The sequence below is a fragment of the Amblyomma mixtum genome, chromosome 1, assembly GCF_055824585.1.
Source record: "Amblyomma mixtum isolate Tamu chromosome 1, ASM5582458v1, whole genome shotgun sequence".
Classification (NCBI taxonomy): domain Eukaryota; kingdom Metazoa; phylum Arthropoda; class Arachnida; order Ixodida; family Ixodidae; genus Amblyomma; species Amblyomma mixtum.
In genome coordinates, this window is record NC_143012.1 from 52,993,506 (window position 1) to 53,009,253 (window position 15,748).

Consider the following 15,748-nt stretch of genomic DNA (forward strand, 5'->3'; position numbering starts at 1 on the left):
GTTAAAATTACATTTATTGATCTTTTTCCCACCACTTGTTCCAGTATTCACAGTTTCAATTCCAGATACTTTGTTTATTTTGAAGTCTGCACTTCTTAAGTGAGCTCTGACAGAATGGTATTTTCTGATATTAACAAGCTACTGTTCATCATGTCGGAATATCTACCAGATATGCTTTAGCTTATTCTTATTTATTATCTAATCCTTCATTATTCGTGTCCCCAATGAATACTTGGCCATGTAATTGCACACAAGGGCTGCTTCGAGTGTTTTCCCACTTTTGAGGAAATTATTTACCAGCCACTACCTTACCTTTAGTACAGTTACTTTATACATGTTGTAATTTTCAAACCTATCTGTCTGCAGTGCCTCATAAGCTCCTCAAATATTTGCCGCAAGTCTCCAAAGTTACTCAACAATGTAATGTCATTAGCAAACTAGAGGTTGCCGAGGTACTCCCCACTAATTTGTATACCTCATTCTTTTAAGTTTATTGCCCTGAGCACATATTGGAATTCGGGAGTGAATAAGGTTTGGGAAGTGCACCTCCATGCGTGATACGTAACAATTTTCTGAAGAATTGTGGCAGTGTGTACGTTATGCGTGCATATGATTGCAAGCATTTTCAATCAGCCAAGTGCTCTTTTATAACTTATGAAGTTCATATACAAGGGTTATACTAGTGCAACATTTCTTCTATCCCTGAATGTCGTGAACATGATGTATGGGTGACACTAATACGCAAAGATACATGCTGCACTCCACAACCTCAAGAGGAACTCAAGCAGGTTAGCAAATTTGTTCAAGAAAAGTCCATGCACAGCTATACTTAATATGTCAAAACCAGTAAATAAGATGGCAGCTAGTGCATTAATTTACTTATTCTTGGTAACGTTTCCTGGTTATAATGTGAAATAGTCATCGTCTTGTCTATCCAGCGCGCCCATTTTCCTCACGGCACTGCTATCATGTGGTAAATCACCCTAAAAGAGGAAGGAAGGAGTAAACTTTATCCATAAAAAGGAATAACAATAAAATATTTCTTGCACCCTAGGAGGGCCCCTGAAAGTTGAGGAGCCCTTTGGAAGAGCGAGATGGGTTCAGGAAGGGCCCAAATGACCATCCTGACATTGCTGTTATGTGGTGATGTCCATTTGGCAGGCGTGTATACATAGTCGCAAATTTTCCTGCAGAAGGCTGCGCAAGGCTGCAAAATGTTCCACTACCTACATGGTTCTGCTGGCGACATATCATTTGAGCGACATATGCACACTGAACGAAATTTAATGCTCTCATCTGCTATTCGTGTGCTCAGTCATTTCGTTTCTCATGCCTGACAGGCTTCCTGGTCTTTGAATATGGATGGGTCCTGTGCAGCTTGCTTTCTCAACTCTTACTTTCCACACTCAACATATACTAATCATAAGTACAGAGTTACACGTTCTTTTCCAGTGCATGAAAGCACCACAGAGTTCAGGCAAAGCAGTAGCAGTACGTGCTGCACAACGGGCGCGAGAAGCGAACATTCCAGCTGTGTGATGCCTAGAAAAAGAAAGTAATTTAAAATACGTTGTACAGTGTTTCAAATCATCAGAGAGAGTTGACAACATCACTTCATTAACTATCTTCACCGACCTCATGCCCCATGGAAAGCCCTGGAAAACAAATCTAAGTACGACATATGTTATTGCAGGCAGGTCTGCACAGCACAAGCACCCGCAGGTGTAGTTTCCCTTGATTTTGAGCTCGCGCAAAACAGCGCGTCGTTGTCCACATCGGATTTATATTGTTGCTTATGCGATCAGCAAAAGGTGGAAATTTTGGTATCTTTCCACCGCCGGAGCTCGTGCTGCCCAGACACGCACTTTGCCGATGAGGTAGCTAACAATGCGCAGAGCTGCTTGACAAAAAAAAAAAAGTTGAACGTCGACGATCGACACAGAGGTTGTAAAAGAAAGCTGCGACTTGTCTTCGTCCTTCGTTATATCACGTGATCACGCACGCACGCGCACATACACACAAACACACGACCAGACACGACATACCTCCTAGTCCCGCGTGAAGCGAAACCAAAACTTCCACGACAGTTCACGAACGCTAGGCAGCGCTACAGTCGCCGGAAGTGACGTCACTATGTTGTTTATTTGTTTGCAAAGATGGCGTTTTTTGAGCTCGGTGGTGACAAGTGGACCAGAGTTTTTTCTGCGCTGTGAGCGTATGTCCTCCTTACCTTATTCGGTCCTCGTTGTTTTGCACAGTTTAAAAATGAACAAAGTGCACCAGCCAGCCTGCCAGAAGACATTGGTTTGCAAACAAATGCCGTTCTAAATACCTATGTGATGCCAAGGATCTATGCAAGCAGTGCCGTTGGATGCTGGGTACGCCTTTTCTTGCAGTTTGTCAATTAGCTAGTAGTGTGTAATATTGGAACATTTGCTCGGTTGCTTGCCGTTCGAGGTGATACTAGGGTTGCAAGTATTTTTAGGGACCACAGTGGCACTGTTGCGAAAGCCGGGGCGTAATGTTGGCTGAGTTACAGCAAGCAGTTATGTGAAGTCACGGCTGCGAAAGGTTACTGCATAAACATTTCACAGAGCACTTGCGATCGCGAAACACCCTCCAGCCTTGGGGACTAGCGTTGTCAAATGGTGTACATGGAACTTGTTTACAAACTTGTTTTGTGAAGGCTGGCCAAGTGGAAGCGCATTTATTACACGCAGTTTAACGAAGTAGCTGTAACGGACCTTATAGTGTGAAAACATGCTTTCGTTTTGCGACCGCACCCTTTATTGTGACGCGCTGTTCACAACAGCAACCGCTCTGAACTATCGGTTTGTGTGTTCACTAAGCGAGAGGCTCGGGATTGTGAAACTTGATTCCGAGATCAGTGGGCTGTTTTGTGCAATCTGTAACAAGTAGCCACGCCGGCCGTTTGAGAGCACTGTGGTGAATTTGCGGTCGTCATGTCGGCCCTACGTTAGGCACTCCTTTTAAGCGGAGACGGTGGCACGTTTTTTTTTTTGTATTTGATGATTTCATAGGTATGTGATTCATGTGTTACGCAGGTGTCATCATAAGATGAGACAAGAGTGTTTAAATTAAGTCCGGGACACTTTTTAATATGCTCACATGGAATGGTGGAATTGAAGACAACAGTGAACAAAATAAATAAGTGATGGCTTCCCACAGTGAGATGCTTTCATGATAACTTTTTATGTTTCTTGGAATGACCTTGACTAACTCCAATCACAAATTATTTCACAGCTACTTCAAAAGCATCTGAATTAGGTGAAACATTGTAGAACGCCCAGAACGCATTGTAGAAATTCCAGAATAGTCCGGACAGATAGTGATCGAACATTTCAAAACAGCTTTTTAAAGTCATCAGCAAATGCCACACACAGTTGACTAACATCATTGCTCATAAGATACAAAACTACTCTTAGTGAGACCCCTCGATGAAACCATGTGGAGGAATTAGCAGTTTTGGAGAGTTGTTTATGCACACTGCTCCTACACTTAGTGAGGCAGCACCTCTGCCATTTAGCAAGTGCACAAGAAACACCAAGTAAACATTTTACGCAAAAGCAATCGTAGTTACACAGCCAAATCCTCTCAATCTGTCAACTACAGGAAAATGTGGTAACAGTGGCTTCGATTGTACATATGATATAGAGCCGTGCAGCTGTCATAGATCCCACTTGAAGGGCAAATAGCCGTGTTTGTGTTTCCGAGCAGGCTTAAAGCTGAGGCAATGCACAAAATGTAGAAGAAAGCCTCAAAGCAAAGTTCACCTTACAGTGTTCAACAAAACTTGGCCATGCGATGGGCAGTAAAACTTTACAGTATGAAGGAGGGGAAAGGTGAAAAGTTTAGACTGGCAGCTGCAAGGTTGCAAGTTAACCAGTGCAACTTCAGCACTGTAACGGAAGACCTGCTGCTTGATTGTGTCATGGCCAGCGGGGAAGTGGTTAAATCAGAGAGGTGGTCGCTGAAGGCTGTCTTAAGGATCTTGAAAACACCGTGTGTCTTTAAAAAGAAACTGGCAAAGCAGTGCAAAAAACCAAACATATGTTGCAGTGTACAAAAGCCTGTGATGCATTGGAGTGCACCATAGTGTCAGGAAAAATGCCAAGGAAAGACAAACATGCACAAGAACACCCAGCAGAATTGCAGACTCAGAGCTGTGGTCACCTTTGGAGTGTTAGAGAGCTATGCTACTCTTTTCAAGCAGAAAAGAGCATAGCTATGACCAAACAGTGCAATTTGCAGCAGTCTGCCGGACTGTTAAAAGACGATCAAAAAATCAAGGCCCCACCGCGGTGGCTCAGTGGTTATGGCGCTCGGCTGCTGACCCAAAAGACGCGGGTGCGATCCCGGCCGCGGTGGCCGAATTTTGGATGGAGATGAAATTCTACAGGCCCGAGATGCGATGTCAGTGCACGTTAAAGAACCCCCAGGTGGTCGGAATTTCACTACGGCGTCCCTCATAGCCCGAGTCGCTTTGGGACTTTAAACCCTAATAAACCATACCAAACCAAAAAATCAAGAATTCTGAGAACAGCACACATGAGAACTCACATCAGATTTTGGAATAGGAAGACTTAAGGATAAGGCCACTGTCAGGGGCACTATGCACCGTACTTTTACTGAATTATTCATGAGCATCAATCGTGTGGTGCAAAATTCCTTCTTAAAATGCATGCGTGTCCAGCTCGCAGCACAAACCTGACATCACAAGCAAGTGCACAGTGTTGCGTGCGGTACATGACACGCCCCTCAAAATCAAGTGTGTTATCAAGAATAGACATGTTGTATTTGATCTTCTCGAGAAATGTCCTCAGTGCAATTTTGCACTTCGGACATTTTCTAGCACATTACCCCGAAGGGAGTGGGGCCTTTTTTTTGGCCTCTTGGAACAGGGTTGACCTGGTGGGCGTCCAGCTGGCACCCTTTTGGAGCCCCTTGTCAACCCCGGCCGGCGTCTCGCAATACTTGTAGGCTGCACCCGGATTTGACGTCCCCGGTGCCTCCGTGCTGCTGCAGTTGCCTTGAAGGCAAGCATAAGCCCAGCTGCGTCATTTCCATTGGGCACGCGGTCCAGCTCATGCCCAAGACACCGCAGGATTTCTAGATAAGCAAGGTTGTGCTCATTCATGTCATGCAGGCGGCGCAGCTGGGACTCCAAGCTCCGGTACACATCTTCTCTTTCCTGCATGAAAGGTTGTGGAACTGAATGACTAGATTCTGTCTACTTTGAGCGTTTCGAATGTTCAAAGCTCTGTAGCTATCATCTACCCTGTGATGGAAGTTCTAGTTGCAGGCTGGGCTACAGCAGCTGAGGATTGCCATGTTGGTTTTCTTTCTTTTTATATATTAGCATTCTCATTATTTGCATGCACACTTCTTTGAAATTAGCCGCCGCGGTGGCTCAATGGTTATGGTGTTTGGCTGCTGACCCGAAAGACGTTGGTTCAATTCCAGCTGCGGCAGTCAAATTTCGATGGAGGCGAAATTCTAAGAAGCCCATGTGCTGTGCGATGTCAGTGCACATTAAAGAACCCCAGGTGGTCAAAATTTCCGGAGCCCTTCACAACGACGTCCCTCATAGCCTGAGTTGATTCGGGACATTAAATCCTCATAAACTAAACTAAACTTGTCTGAAATTGTTACAAGTAGTCAATTATGACCGTGGCACCCTATTGCTATCTTTGCAGTAAGCTCTGAGCTGAATCAGAATATTCATTTGCTGGACATGAAACTTCACTGTAGCAAGGCATACCTCTTCATGCATATGCGGTAAAGACCTGGTCAGTGGAACAATCTGAGTTTAACATTCTTGATATATAGGTCCGTTGCAAATGTTCTCAGCATTTACAGACAAAACTGTGGCTCATTTATTCATTCTTGCCTGGTATAGCCTTTCATCTGAATGGAAAGCTGCAGACTTGAATGTGCAACTAACATCGGCAAGGTAATATGTATCGCACAGAATTCTAGAATTTGTATTTCTACACTAGTGTTACTTTCAGCATGAACTCTAGAAAGTGTCTTTTCTACAAGTTTGCAAAGATCAACCAGAAAAAATGTTCGTTGTCTTTACCTGCACTGGCATTGCTGAGGAAAGAAGGATTTAGGATGAGAAGGAAATTTACAGGGAATATGCACCTGGGCAAGCTGGGGTTGATCACAGTCTTGCGCAGTAGGTGACAGCTGTCTTGATGTGGAGGGCTGGCAGTCGTCTTGCATGTGGCTTGCTTCACAAGCCTGTGGGTTTTTGTAACTGCAGCTTGCCTGGTCGGGCTCTTCTTGAGGCTGCTCTCCTTCAAGGAAGGGCATAAATAAATCCAGAGGGGGGCACTTGTTGCCTAAGGCCAGCTTGCCCAATTGATGCCGGTCTCCTGTGTTCAGGGGCGGAGCATTGGGAAACAATCCCCCAAAAGTTTCATGGACAAGCGCCTGGTGCTTGCAAAAAGCACCTTGTTTTCCTGCTGCGCAGCTGCACATTCCAAAATCTGCTGACACTTCATATATTGTGTCTTGGCGTGTGGCACTGGGCACTGCATAGAGGTTGTGTCCTGTTAGTCGTATGGTGTCAGCAGCTCCTGATGGCATCCGGGAAAGGAGCCATTTGTAAGCCAGGTGATGACTGGCAACACGGCTGTTAGCATGGCGGAGGATGCGGCTCTCGAAGTATCTCTCCCACACCACGGCCACTGCATCCACTAGTGCAACGGCGTTGAAGGCCTCTGCTCTGCTGAGCACGATGTCTTTTAGGATACGGATGGTGGCCTCAGAGAAATTATTTGTGTTGTGCCCCCGTGTGGTGATGTTTGCACGAAAAAGGAGCACCCACTCCTCTTCCCTTTTGAGGAATGCCTTCACCCGTTCTACGTAGCCCTGGTGGGATTCAGACCCAAGCCTGGCTTTCGCAGCTTCCAGCTTCTCTTCTGTGTCAGCATACATGACCTGTAGTTGGAGTTTGGAATCCTTCAGTGAGAAATGTGCCAGTGCCTTTCACATACACATATGCACATTTACGCTGTGCCTGTAATTTCGCACAGTCCCCCTCTTTAAAAAAGGACTACATTTGGACAAAACTTGCTCCTGGAATGTTGACATTAGTTGCCGTCTCTGGTCCTTGCCAACATGGTTGTGGGCAGCTGTCAGCCAGCGCCACTCTGCCTGGGCCACATGAAAATGGCACAGAAGCTGCCTGGCTGTAGGCCATGTTTCCTGCAGTGTAGCCTTCTCTGCACTGGAGTTGTCTGTCATAAATACGTGTGGTGCCTGCAGCGAGAACAATAGCCGATTTCAGCACGCCTATCAAGCCAAGAACAATTGATAGCTTTTAGTGTTTGTTCTTCACGTGACCTGCAAGGATTCATCCTTGGATCTTTGTTTTTTGATTAACAATATTGTGGCTAGCTTTCTTCTAGAAATCTGACTTTACATCATCTGTTGCCAAACATTTGCACATAGTGTGAATCCTGGCGGATATCCGCTGCTTTCAGAGGACTGTTGTAATGAGGATCACAGACAAGAAAATTCTGCCGCAGTTTAAAGCATATCACTATGCAGAAGTGACAGCGTATGCATACTCTGGACCCTGGCTTACTAGTAGGGGTTGGACTTTTCGGTTGAAACCAAAAAAAAAAAAAGAAAAAGGTCAGTATCCATGGCATGGATGCCATGGCTAGCTTGCTGTTAAGTAGAAATAACCCAATCTGCTTGTCGATGGAACTGCATAACCAGGCCTGGGGTTAGGTCCGATATCGGTGACCAGAACCGACAGTGCACTTCCTCACCAGAGCAGGATTTGGCCGCCCTGGTGTAGTACTTGGTCAAAACCTCCTGTATTAATACACTAGTTAACCCTGTCTCCAGCGGCAGCTCAGCAACTGACCAAGGCAGCAGCCAGGCCTGTGACACAACAGAGGGTGCCAAGAATCTCTTGCTCTGGACAGACCGCCGCTGGAAACTGAACCTGGTGACTGTTAACTCTAGCCTTATCCAATGAGGCTAGTCTTGCAAAGCTTTTTGAGGAACTAGCAGGCATTAAATGAGATGTCGTGGGGCATAGCGAGGTTAGGACAGATAAGGCATATACAGTCCTAAAAGAGGGCACATACTATGCTATCGTGGATTAGTGGAGATAGCAGAACTAGGTGTGGAGTTCCTTATCAGTCAGAATATAGCTGGCAACATAGAGGAATTTATATTATTAACAAGAGGGTGGCAGCTATCGTAAATAACCTTAAGTGCTAACTGAAGGTGGTACAAACGTATGCACCCGCATTTAGCCATGATGACCAGATCACTGAAAGCTGCTATGAAAACGAGGAATCTGCAGAGAACGAAATAAAAACACACTGCAGTGTACTGATAGCTGACTTCAATGCCAAGGTAGGAAAGGAGACCAGGCAGTAGGCGACTATGGTATAGGCTCTAGGAACAGCAGGGGGGGAGTTATGAGTAGAGTTTGCAGAGAGGAATAATTTATGGATCATATTCCTTCTGAAATGAAATAGACTTCATACTGTGCGCTCATCCTGGTATCGTGCAGGATGTGGAGTTCTCAGAAAGGTGCGTTGTAGCGGCCACAGGATGGTAAGGTCTCGATTTAGCCTATGCTTGAAGGGATGGGAAAAAACAGTGAGACGGAAGCCCATTAACGCGTTAGCGGTAAGAGGGAAAGTAAAGGTCTCACTGCAGAACAGATATTCGGCTGTAATCAAGGGCGACGACCTTAATGTTCAGGCATTGGACGATAGTCTCACATCTATCATTACGTAGTGTTCAGTAGAAGTAGAAGGTAGGATGGTAGACTGCTTACTGCCAAGCTCTCTGAGGAGACGGAATATTTGATTCAGAAACGCTGAAGCATGAAAGCCTCTAACCACTGGTACGGAATAGAATCAATACGGAATAGCTAATCAATAAGTGCAAGGTAGCCGTCATAAGGAATTTTAATATGGAGAGAATTGAGTGTGCTCTGAAGAACGCAAGTAGCCAGTAATGTGAACATTTCAGCATTTTTGCTTTTATACTGTAGGCCCAAAAAGTTACGTATGCTTTCTTTCTAGTCTGTACAACAATTTTTTTACCTTTAGAGAAATGGCTGTTCGCATGTTTGTATGACCATTGCAATTTTACAGGAACTGATATCATTCCCTTTCGTGCCGCAGACATTTTAGTAAACTGCAACATTCTGTTCCCCTCTATTCTTCACTCAAACTTGAGCCGTAACTGCACCCTCACTGAGTGCATATGGCGAAGTTATGGGTTTTGTCTAGCACAGTGTTGAAATATCGCTCTTACATTTTTCATTATGAGGTGCTTTCGTGAACAATATGGCAGCCTAGAATTGCATCTCTAACACTGACCTACAACCTCTTGCAATGCTTGGCAGACAACCACATTTTATGGTGATGAAGTAATGGGGAAGGAAACATGAAGGCATATTTTCTTAAAGTTAGCTTCTGCAATGCACAAATTAAAGGCAGTGTTATTGTTTTTCCTACTTACGGCCTGACCTCCGAAGCAGAAAGGATGAGTGTCTTTTAGAAGTTGAAATGCAGCCATGTAGCCTTCTGTGCTCTGCTCATTGTGAAGTAGCACCGCTATTGGCACAGCACCAGCCATTGTTGCCACCAGCACCACCGTGGTTACTTTTGACAAAGACTGTACCTAGAAAACGGCCACGAAAGTACAGTGCGCGGGTGGAGGGCAGTGCGAAATGCGTAGGAGGAGGAGGTAGAAGAGGAAAGGCAGGGAGGTTAACCAAAGAATAATCGGTTTGCTACCCTACACGGGGGGAAGGGGGTGAGGGTTAAGGAAAATGAAAGAGAAAGGAGGGTAACAGAAAATTGAAGTCACAGGGAAAGTCAGCGTTCGTTGAAGTCACAGCCTGTCATGCAGGTCAGAAGTTCGCAAGAAGCTGAGCAGTACCCCTTCCCCCTTTTGTCGGGGCAATCATGAAATAAGATACCACGTAGTACACTGATTTGCTTAACATTTCCTGGTGATAAAATGAGTCATGGTCTTGTCATTCTGACGTGCCCACTTTCCTCACGACACTGCTGCCATGCGGTGAATCTACCCTACAAGGGTGCATGCATTATGTGGTGAAGTCCACCTGGTAGGCGTGTAGTTGCGAATTTCTCTGGAAAACAGTGCGCAAGACTGCAGAACATTCTACTGCTTGCATAATCCGACTGGCGACATATCATTTGATCGACATATGCGTACTAAACTTAACGCTTTCCAGTTTTCAGCTCATTCGTGCGTTCAGTCGTTTCTTTTCGCACTGCATGTCAGGCATTCTTCGAAAATGAAGTCTTGTGCAGCTAGCTTCTCAACTATTATTACCTTAGTGATACTTGTTGGGTATGTTAAGATCGGCGAACACAGGCCTGGGAGGAATTCCAGTAAGACGTGAGTCATGCAACAAAGGTGCGGCGGGGAACAGCGGCGACGGCGGCGGCGTCAGGTGGCCAAGTCTGCCCACGGGTCGCCGGACGGAGTGATGCCGTGAAAGGTCACGCTGTTGATTTTACTTGAAAGGCGACTGCTACATTGACTGAGGTCCTGCGTTTCGGACATCAGGCGGGGGCGTACAAGGCCCCTCATTCACCTGCTGGGAAATGCAGCGCACTTACTTTCCCAGGGGGCACCGATCTCAACACAGTGCTGAATCGACACGACAGCCTTCGATGACGTGTCTTTCCCCCTGTCCACCGGCTGGGAAACGGCGTGGCCTTCCTTTCCCACGGAGGTGCTGCACCTGCCAATTCGACACGACAGTGTTCGAGGTCTGCTGGCTTTCCCCTTTCCCATCGACCGAGCTGCGGGAGAGTTCAGCACCGCCCCTTGACGTGGGTGGTACCGCCAGCGCCCACAACTGTCCACCTGACTGGAGAACGTTTTCCGAACTTTATTCCCTAGTCAGAGATCTCGGGAATACGAAGGGCATTTAATGGGGTGTTGTTTTGTAACCACCACACTCCCATCTCGTCTGTAAATATGTACAATAAACCTTATGTACAGTTTCCTCCATATCGGAGTTCGACATCGTTCTTCGGAGCTGGGACCTGCGGGGCTGAACGAGTCAGTCAACTCCAGGACCCCTCCGTCTCCAACAGGTGGCTAGTTGGTGCATGTTTCCAGAAAAAGGGTTCAACATGTGCATGTTATAAAAACAGGGTTACACGTTCATTTTCATTGTGCTAAAGCACTACAGAGTTCAGGCGCTGACTGAAGGCAGCAAAAAACTAAATAGTAGCACATGCTGCACAACGGGCGCTATAGGAGCAAATATCAGACGCGTGATGCCCGGAAAAAACAAGCTAACTACTTTAACAGCGTTTATATTCATCAAAGAGAGTTGACAACATCTCGCTTGACTATCGGCGCCGACCTCATGCCCCCTAGAAAGCCTGCGGAAAAGAAAAGGTATGTACAGTCGCCGTTAAAAGTAAATGGAAGGCGACTTTGTCAAAAAAATTAATTTCTTTAAATCTAAAGCATAATGGTCCATGTTTGTTGGTGGACAGTGCAATTCGCGCAACCACAATTAGTCTGCACATATGTATTCAAGGATGCATGAATTAAGGGGGGGGGGGCGTAATTATTAAATTTTTCGTTAATATTGCCTTCCATTTACTTTTGACGGCACCTGTACGTATCACTGCATCCACTGGTATACGTTGCACGGACACCAGCGGATGTGGTTTTCCTCTGTGCTGAGCCTGAGCTCGCTCGAGCTGCTCGCAAAAAGAGAAAAAAGCTGTGCAATGACGTCGCGCCCACGCCTGCGTAAAGAGAACAACAAACAAAAAAAAACGCGACGAGAACCCAGGCAGTGCGTTTGAATCGAGTACAAAGCGCCGCGTTGCACGCAAAGAGGAAAAAAAAAGCTGGGCGCACCCTCGCGCAACGACAAAAACAAAAAAATGCGACGAGGGCCGAGGCAGTGCGCGTGAATCGAGTACCTGCATGAAACCAAAACCGAAACTTCTCTAGAGTCGCTTTGCAAACGCTAGGCGCCGCCAGCGCTGCTTCAGCCGACGGAAGTGGCGTGATGTCACGTGATCGCACTCCTGGGCGTCGTCTGCTCGAGTGCGTCAACGGGATATGGTTTGGCAATACGCGAGCGGACGCCCTGCTAGCTTCGTGTTCGAGTGCGACAGGAGTTGCGCGAGGCGCGTTCTCCGCGTTGACAGACGCCGTCTCGGCGAAACAAAGAGGAGGTAGTACGAAGGCCGTAATGTAAAACCAAAACCAAAGCGTATGTACAGGATGGTCCACTCTCCGTGAACACGCGAGTATGCGGCCGCGGTCTTCGGAGAGCCGGTGAGCCTGTCCCTACCGTTCACGAAAGAAGTGGCGGACGACGCGCAGGCAATTTGCTCGCTGCTCGATTTTCCTGCCTTGCGACTGCGAGACGCAAGCCGCTGAACCAATCAGCGAGACAGTCGAGCTTTCGGCAACGACGCCGCCCGCGGACACGCCGAGCGACTAACTGCGCTGCCCCCCGGCCAACGTTTCTCCCTGGCTGCCGTAGTCGTCGCTAAGCCTAACTGTTTTTCATCGATGCCGCAGCTGAGGGCGCTTCGGAATTGGCCAGCGCTGTAGTAAAGGTGCTACTCGCGTCACCGTTTTACTGTGTTCCTCGTCTCATAATAAAATAAAGACATGATCGATTTCTGCGACGCCTCCAACAGCGGAGCTAGCAGACAGCAGGCCAGCCGCACTGGGCATCAGGAAGAAATTTGCTTGTATCGCAGTTATCACTTCTACCAGCAACTCGGTATTGGCCAACGATCCTCAAAAATGATTCATTTGTTACATTCCTCTACTCCAGGGCTTGTTATGAACGCGAACAAAGAATATTAGCGCATTTTTCTGACGCCGGCGGCACGCATATACAGGCCGGCAGCTTCACACTCTCTGTCCGTTTCAGACGAATCTTCACTGCTGGACTCTGAGCTTTCAGTGCCCGAGTCGGAACTGTCACTTATATGAAGCAAAATTAGTGCCGCACGGCTCGAAGCAAGATCATTGCCGTCCACTGTTGACTGAAAAGTGCCCGTCTGTCCCGGCTCGCCCGGCTCGCCACGTAGCGACGACAGGAACGAAGCGGCTGCTGCCGGTCGCGACCGGAAGCAGACGCGGCGGAAAAGAAAACGTCACGCGAGGTTCCGGTCAAATCCGCCGATTTCGGCAGATCAAGAATCGCTGCTCCACGGAGCGATCCGGGATTTCCGCCTGATCCCGATCTGCCATTGGAACATACAACTCGCGCTCCCATTTTACCATTGGAATACGACTGATCCAAACCGAGCAGAAAAACTTGATCCCGATCTGCCATTGGAATTCACCATTAGTCTCATTCGCCATCCTATGCCGCCTCCTGCTGCGCTTGCCTTCTCTTGGGATCCTCTCCGTTACCCTTAAGGACAAGCGGTTATCTTGCCTTCGCTTACATGCCCTTCCTAAGCGCATTCCTTTTGATTTCGACTGGGATGACACTAACCCACGTTTGTTCCTTCATCTACTCAGCCCTCTTCCTATCCCTTAACTTTACACCTATCATTATCCGTTTCGTTGCCCCCTGCGCTCTCCTTAACTTAAGTTGAACCTTTTTCTTTATCCTCCCAGTTTCTGCCCCATAACTGAGTACCGCTAACAATCAGCTGTTATGTACTTTGGTGAACTGGGATAAGAAAGGATAATAGTGAACTGTCATTTATGGCCTGACGGAACGTGCCAAACGCGGACCACGGCATTTTTATTCTTCGAGTTACTTATCTCTCGTGATACTGGTGTGTGGTCACTACCTGCACTAAGTAGATTAATTCTTTTACAACTTCCAGCACCTCGCTACCAAATGGTAACTGCTTTCAACTCCTGACACTGTTGAAGATTACATTGGAATTCTTCGTAATATTTTAGATCAGCCATTCTATTCTACCTGCCTAGCTCAATGATCATGCTTTGCAGCTCATCTCCTGAGTGACTTAGCAAAGCAATGTGGTCAGCGAATCACTGAGTATTAAGGTATTCTCGATTAACTCTTATCGCCCACTTTTCCCAGTCCAGGCCTCTGAATGCCTCCTGTAAAGAGGCGGTGAAGAGTATTGCCAAGATTGTGCCGCCCTGCCCGACGCCTTTCCTTATTGGAATTTTACTGCTGACTTTATGGAGGACTACGGTAGCTGTGCAGCCGTTTTAGATATCTTCCAGTATTTGTTCATAAGGCTCTTCTGCAGCCTGATTCCGCAAAGTCTGCATGACTACTTAGGCTTCTAATTAGGCAGATTCTTTTCTCGTATCCTATGAAGGCTATATATTGGGGTTGTTAATATTGTGCACATTTTTATATCACCTTACTGATCACCTGATTGATAGTTTCAATAGGGTCTCTTGTCGAGTATAATTTGTAAAAGTCTGTCTTATCATTTGGTTGATTGAAGTGTAATGTTGTACTCTATTCACGATTACCTTAGTAAGTGTCTTATAGGCAAGAGACGGTAAGCTGATCACAAGCGGCAAGAAGTTCTCAGCAGTGTTTTTAAAGGGACAATGTAGAAAAGTACGTCTAGTTTTCAGTAGTAGTCAAGATCGATTCTATGACGCTCTCTGACAAAATTTAGTTTTTGGAAGTAAACGAAGCATTATTTTCCGAGCAAATTTCATACAACTACTTTCACATCAATCGAACCAAACTCATGACTTCTACATCACACAAGGCAATGTGACCGGTGTTCGGAAGAAAATACCGGTGAAGCTAAGCCTGTGGGGAGCGAGGAAAATATTTCGTCTGCCATCTCCTGTTTACACCTTAATCAACCAGTGATAGTGATGCGTAAATTTTCATTTTCGACATTTCCTGTCTCACATCTACTCCATTTCCTGCAAAAGTATCCTATTTTAGGTTAGAAGGGTGGAATTCGTCGACGCCAGCGGCAATGAACGAAGTCTCTGTGCCCCTGAACACCCGTGAAAGTAAACCTTCCCGTTAATGTAGTAAACCTTCCTGTTCAAGCGCTTATTTGTGTTCCGCATGGTTAAGGACACGACAGTGCCTGCGAATGTATCGGTACTAATTTTAATTTTGGAGGAGAGCCTGGAACTATTCCTTTAAATGTGAGTTCCTTAGTAGGGACGCGAAAGCTGGTGACAATGTGTCGTTCAAGTCCCAAAGTACGCTTCCGTACAGAAGAAAATGCCTCGAGTGAAACTGGGCACTCAGTCTCCGAAGTGCGAGAGGCAAACAATACGCGTAGCGTCATCTTCACCGGTTGGCATGTCAAAGTGGCATGCAGGTGAGACTCGCATAAAAGAAGGATATATGTGGTGCTTTAAGAAGCATCTACGTGGTTGAAGCGGTTGGAAATTTACCTCGTGCTGTAAGGTCTTGAAGTATGCATTCGCATTGTAACTATACACCCCCTCACAAGATGTTTGCAGCACTATGAAAGGTAGAGCTCTTTCGTCCAATAAGAATGACGGGCACTACTTTAGTGTGTTGCCTACGCGCCTGTCGCCCCGCCAATTACCGACAGGTGGCTCGATCTATGTTAAAGAAGGTGTACCAGCAGTTAGCTTCTTTCTACCTCTAACAGGGGCGCTTGATGTCTTTTTATTCTTTTATCTGTTTGTTTCTGTACTGGCCCCACTTTTTCTTTTTTGTGTCGCCACTTGTTCGTATCAGTTCCTCTGTTGTCACGTGACAGTTATTTTC

At 46.4% G+C, this 15,748-nt stretch overlaps 2 protein-coding genes across 10 annotated transcripts; one reads left to right on the forward strand and one right to left on the reverse strand.

Moving 5' to 3' along the window:
* Positions 1-1,302: 1,302 nt before the first annotated feature.
* Positions 1,303-11,058, forward strand: LOC149366319 (uncharacterized). Of its 9 annotated transcripts, none has more exons than XR_016283694.1 (4): positions 1,303-2,378; positions 4,923-5,194; positions 7,888-7,990; positions 10,653-11,058. XR_016283694.1 is itself a non-coding variant. In XM_089550135.1 (4 exons), exons 2-4 carry the CDS (start codon positions 5,157-5,159, stop codon positions 10,694-10,696), a joined length of 168 nt encoding a protein of 55 aa, XP_089406261.1. In that variant the 5' UTR covers positions 1,303-2,378; positions 4,923-5,156; the 3' UTR covers positions 10,697-11,058. The 9 variants fall into 9 exon arrangements, 2 of the variants coding, with proteins under 2 accessions (XP_089406261.1, XP_089406253.1); XM_089550135.1 differs by having other exon boundaries at positions 10,670-11,058; XR_016283695.1 differs by lacking the exon at positions 7,888-7,990.
* On the reverse strand, positions 4,841-7,287 carry LOC149366320 (uncharacterized). The gene is made up of 3 exons (XM_089550170.1): positions 7,102-7,287; positions 6,169-6,969; positions 4,841-5,212 (listed from the first exon to the last, which is right to left on the reverse strand). The coding sequence occupies exons 1-3, from the start codon at positions 7,273-7,275 to the stop codon at positions 4,841-4,843; spliced, it is 1,347 nt and encodes a 448-aa protein (XP_089406296.1). The 5' UTR covers positions 7,276-7,287.
* Positions 11,059-15,748: the final 4,690 nt, after the last annotated feature.

Bases quoted from the DNA above. Each gene is read 5' to 3' on its own strand.
- LOC149366319 (XM_089550127.1), top strand. From the start codon at position 2,353: ATGCAAGCAGTGCCGTTGGATGCTGG. The intron at 2,379-7,887 runs GTACGCCTTTTC...CCCTGTCTCCAG, and splicing joins GCAGTGCCGTTGGATGCTGG to CGGCAGCTCAGCAACTGACC. The intron at 7,991-10,652 runs GTGACTGTTAAC...TGGGAAATGCAG, and splicing joins GCCGCTGGAAACTGAACCTG to CGCACTTACTTTCCCAGGGG.
- LOC149366320 (XM_089550170.1), bottom strand. From the start codon at position 7,275: ATGACAGACAACTCCAGTGCAGAGAAGGCTACACTGCAGGAAACATGG. The intron at 6,970-7,101 runs GTTTTGTCCAAA...CTCCAACTACAG, and splicing joins TGTCAACATTCCAGGAGCAA to GTCATGTATGCTGACACAGA. The intron at 5,213-6,168 runs GTGCATATTCCC...CCTTTCATGCAG, and splicing joins ATCAACCCCAGCTTGCCCAG to GAAAGAGAAGATGTGTACCG.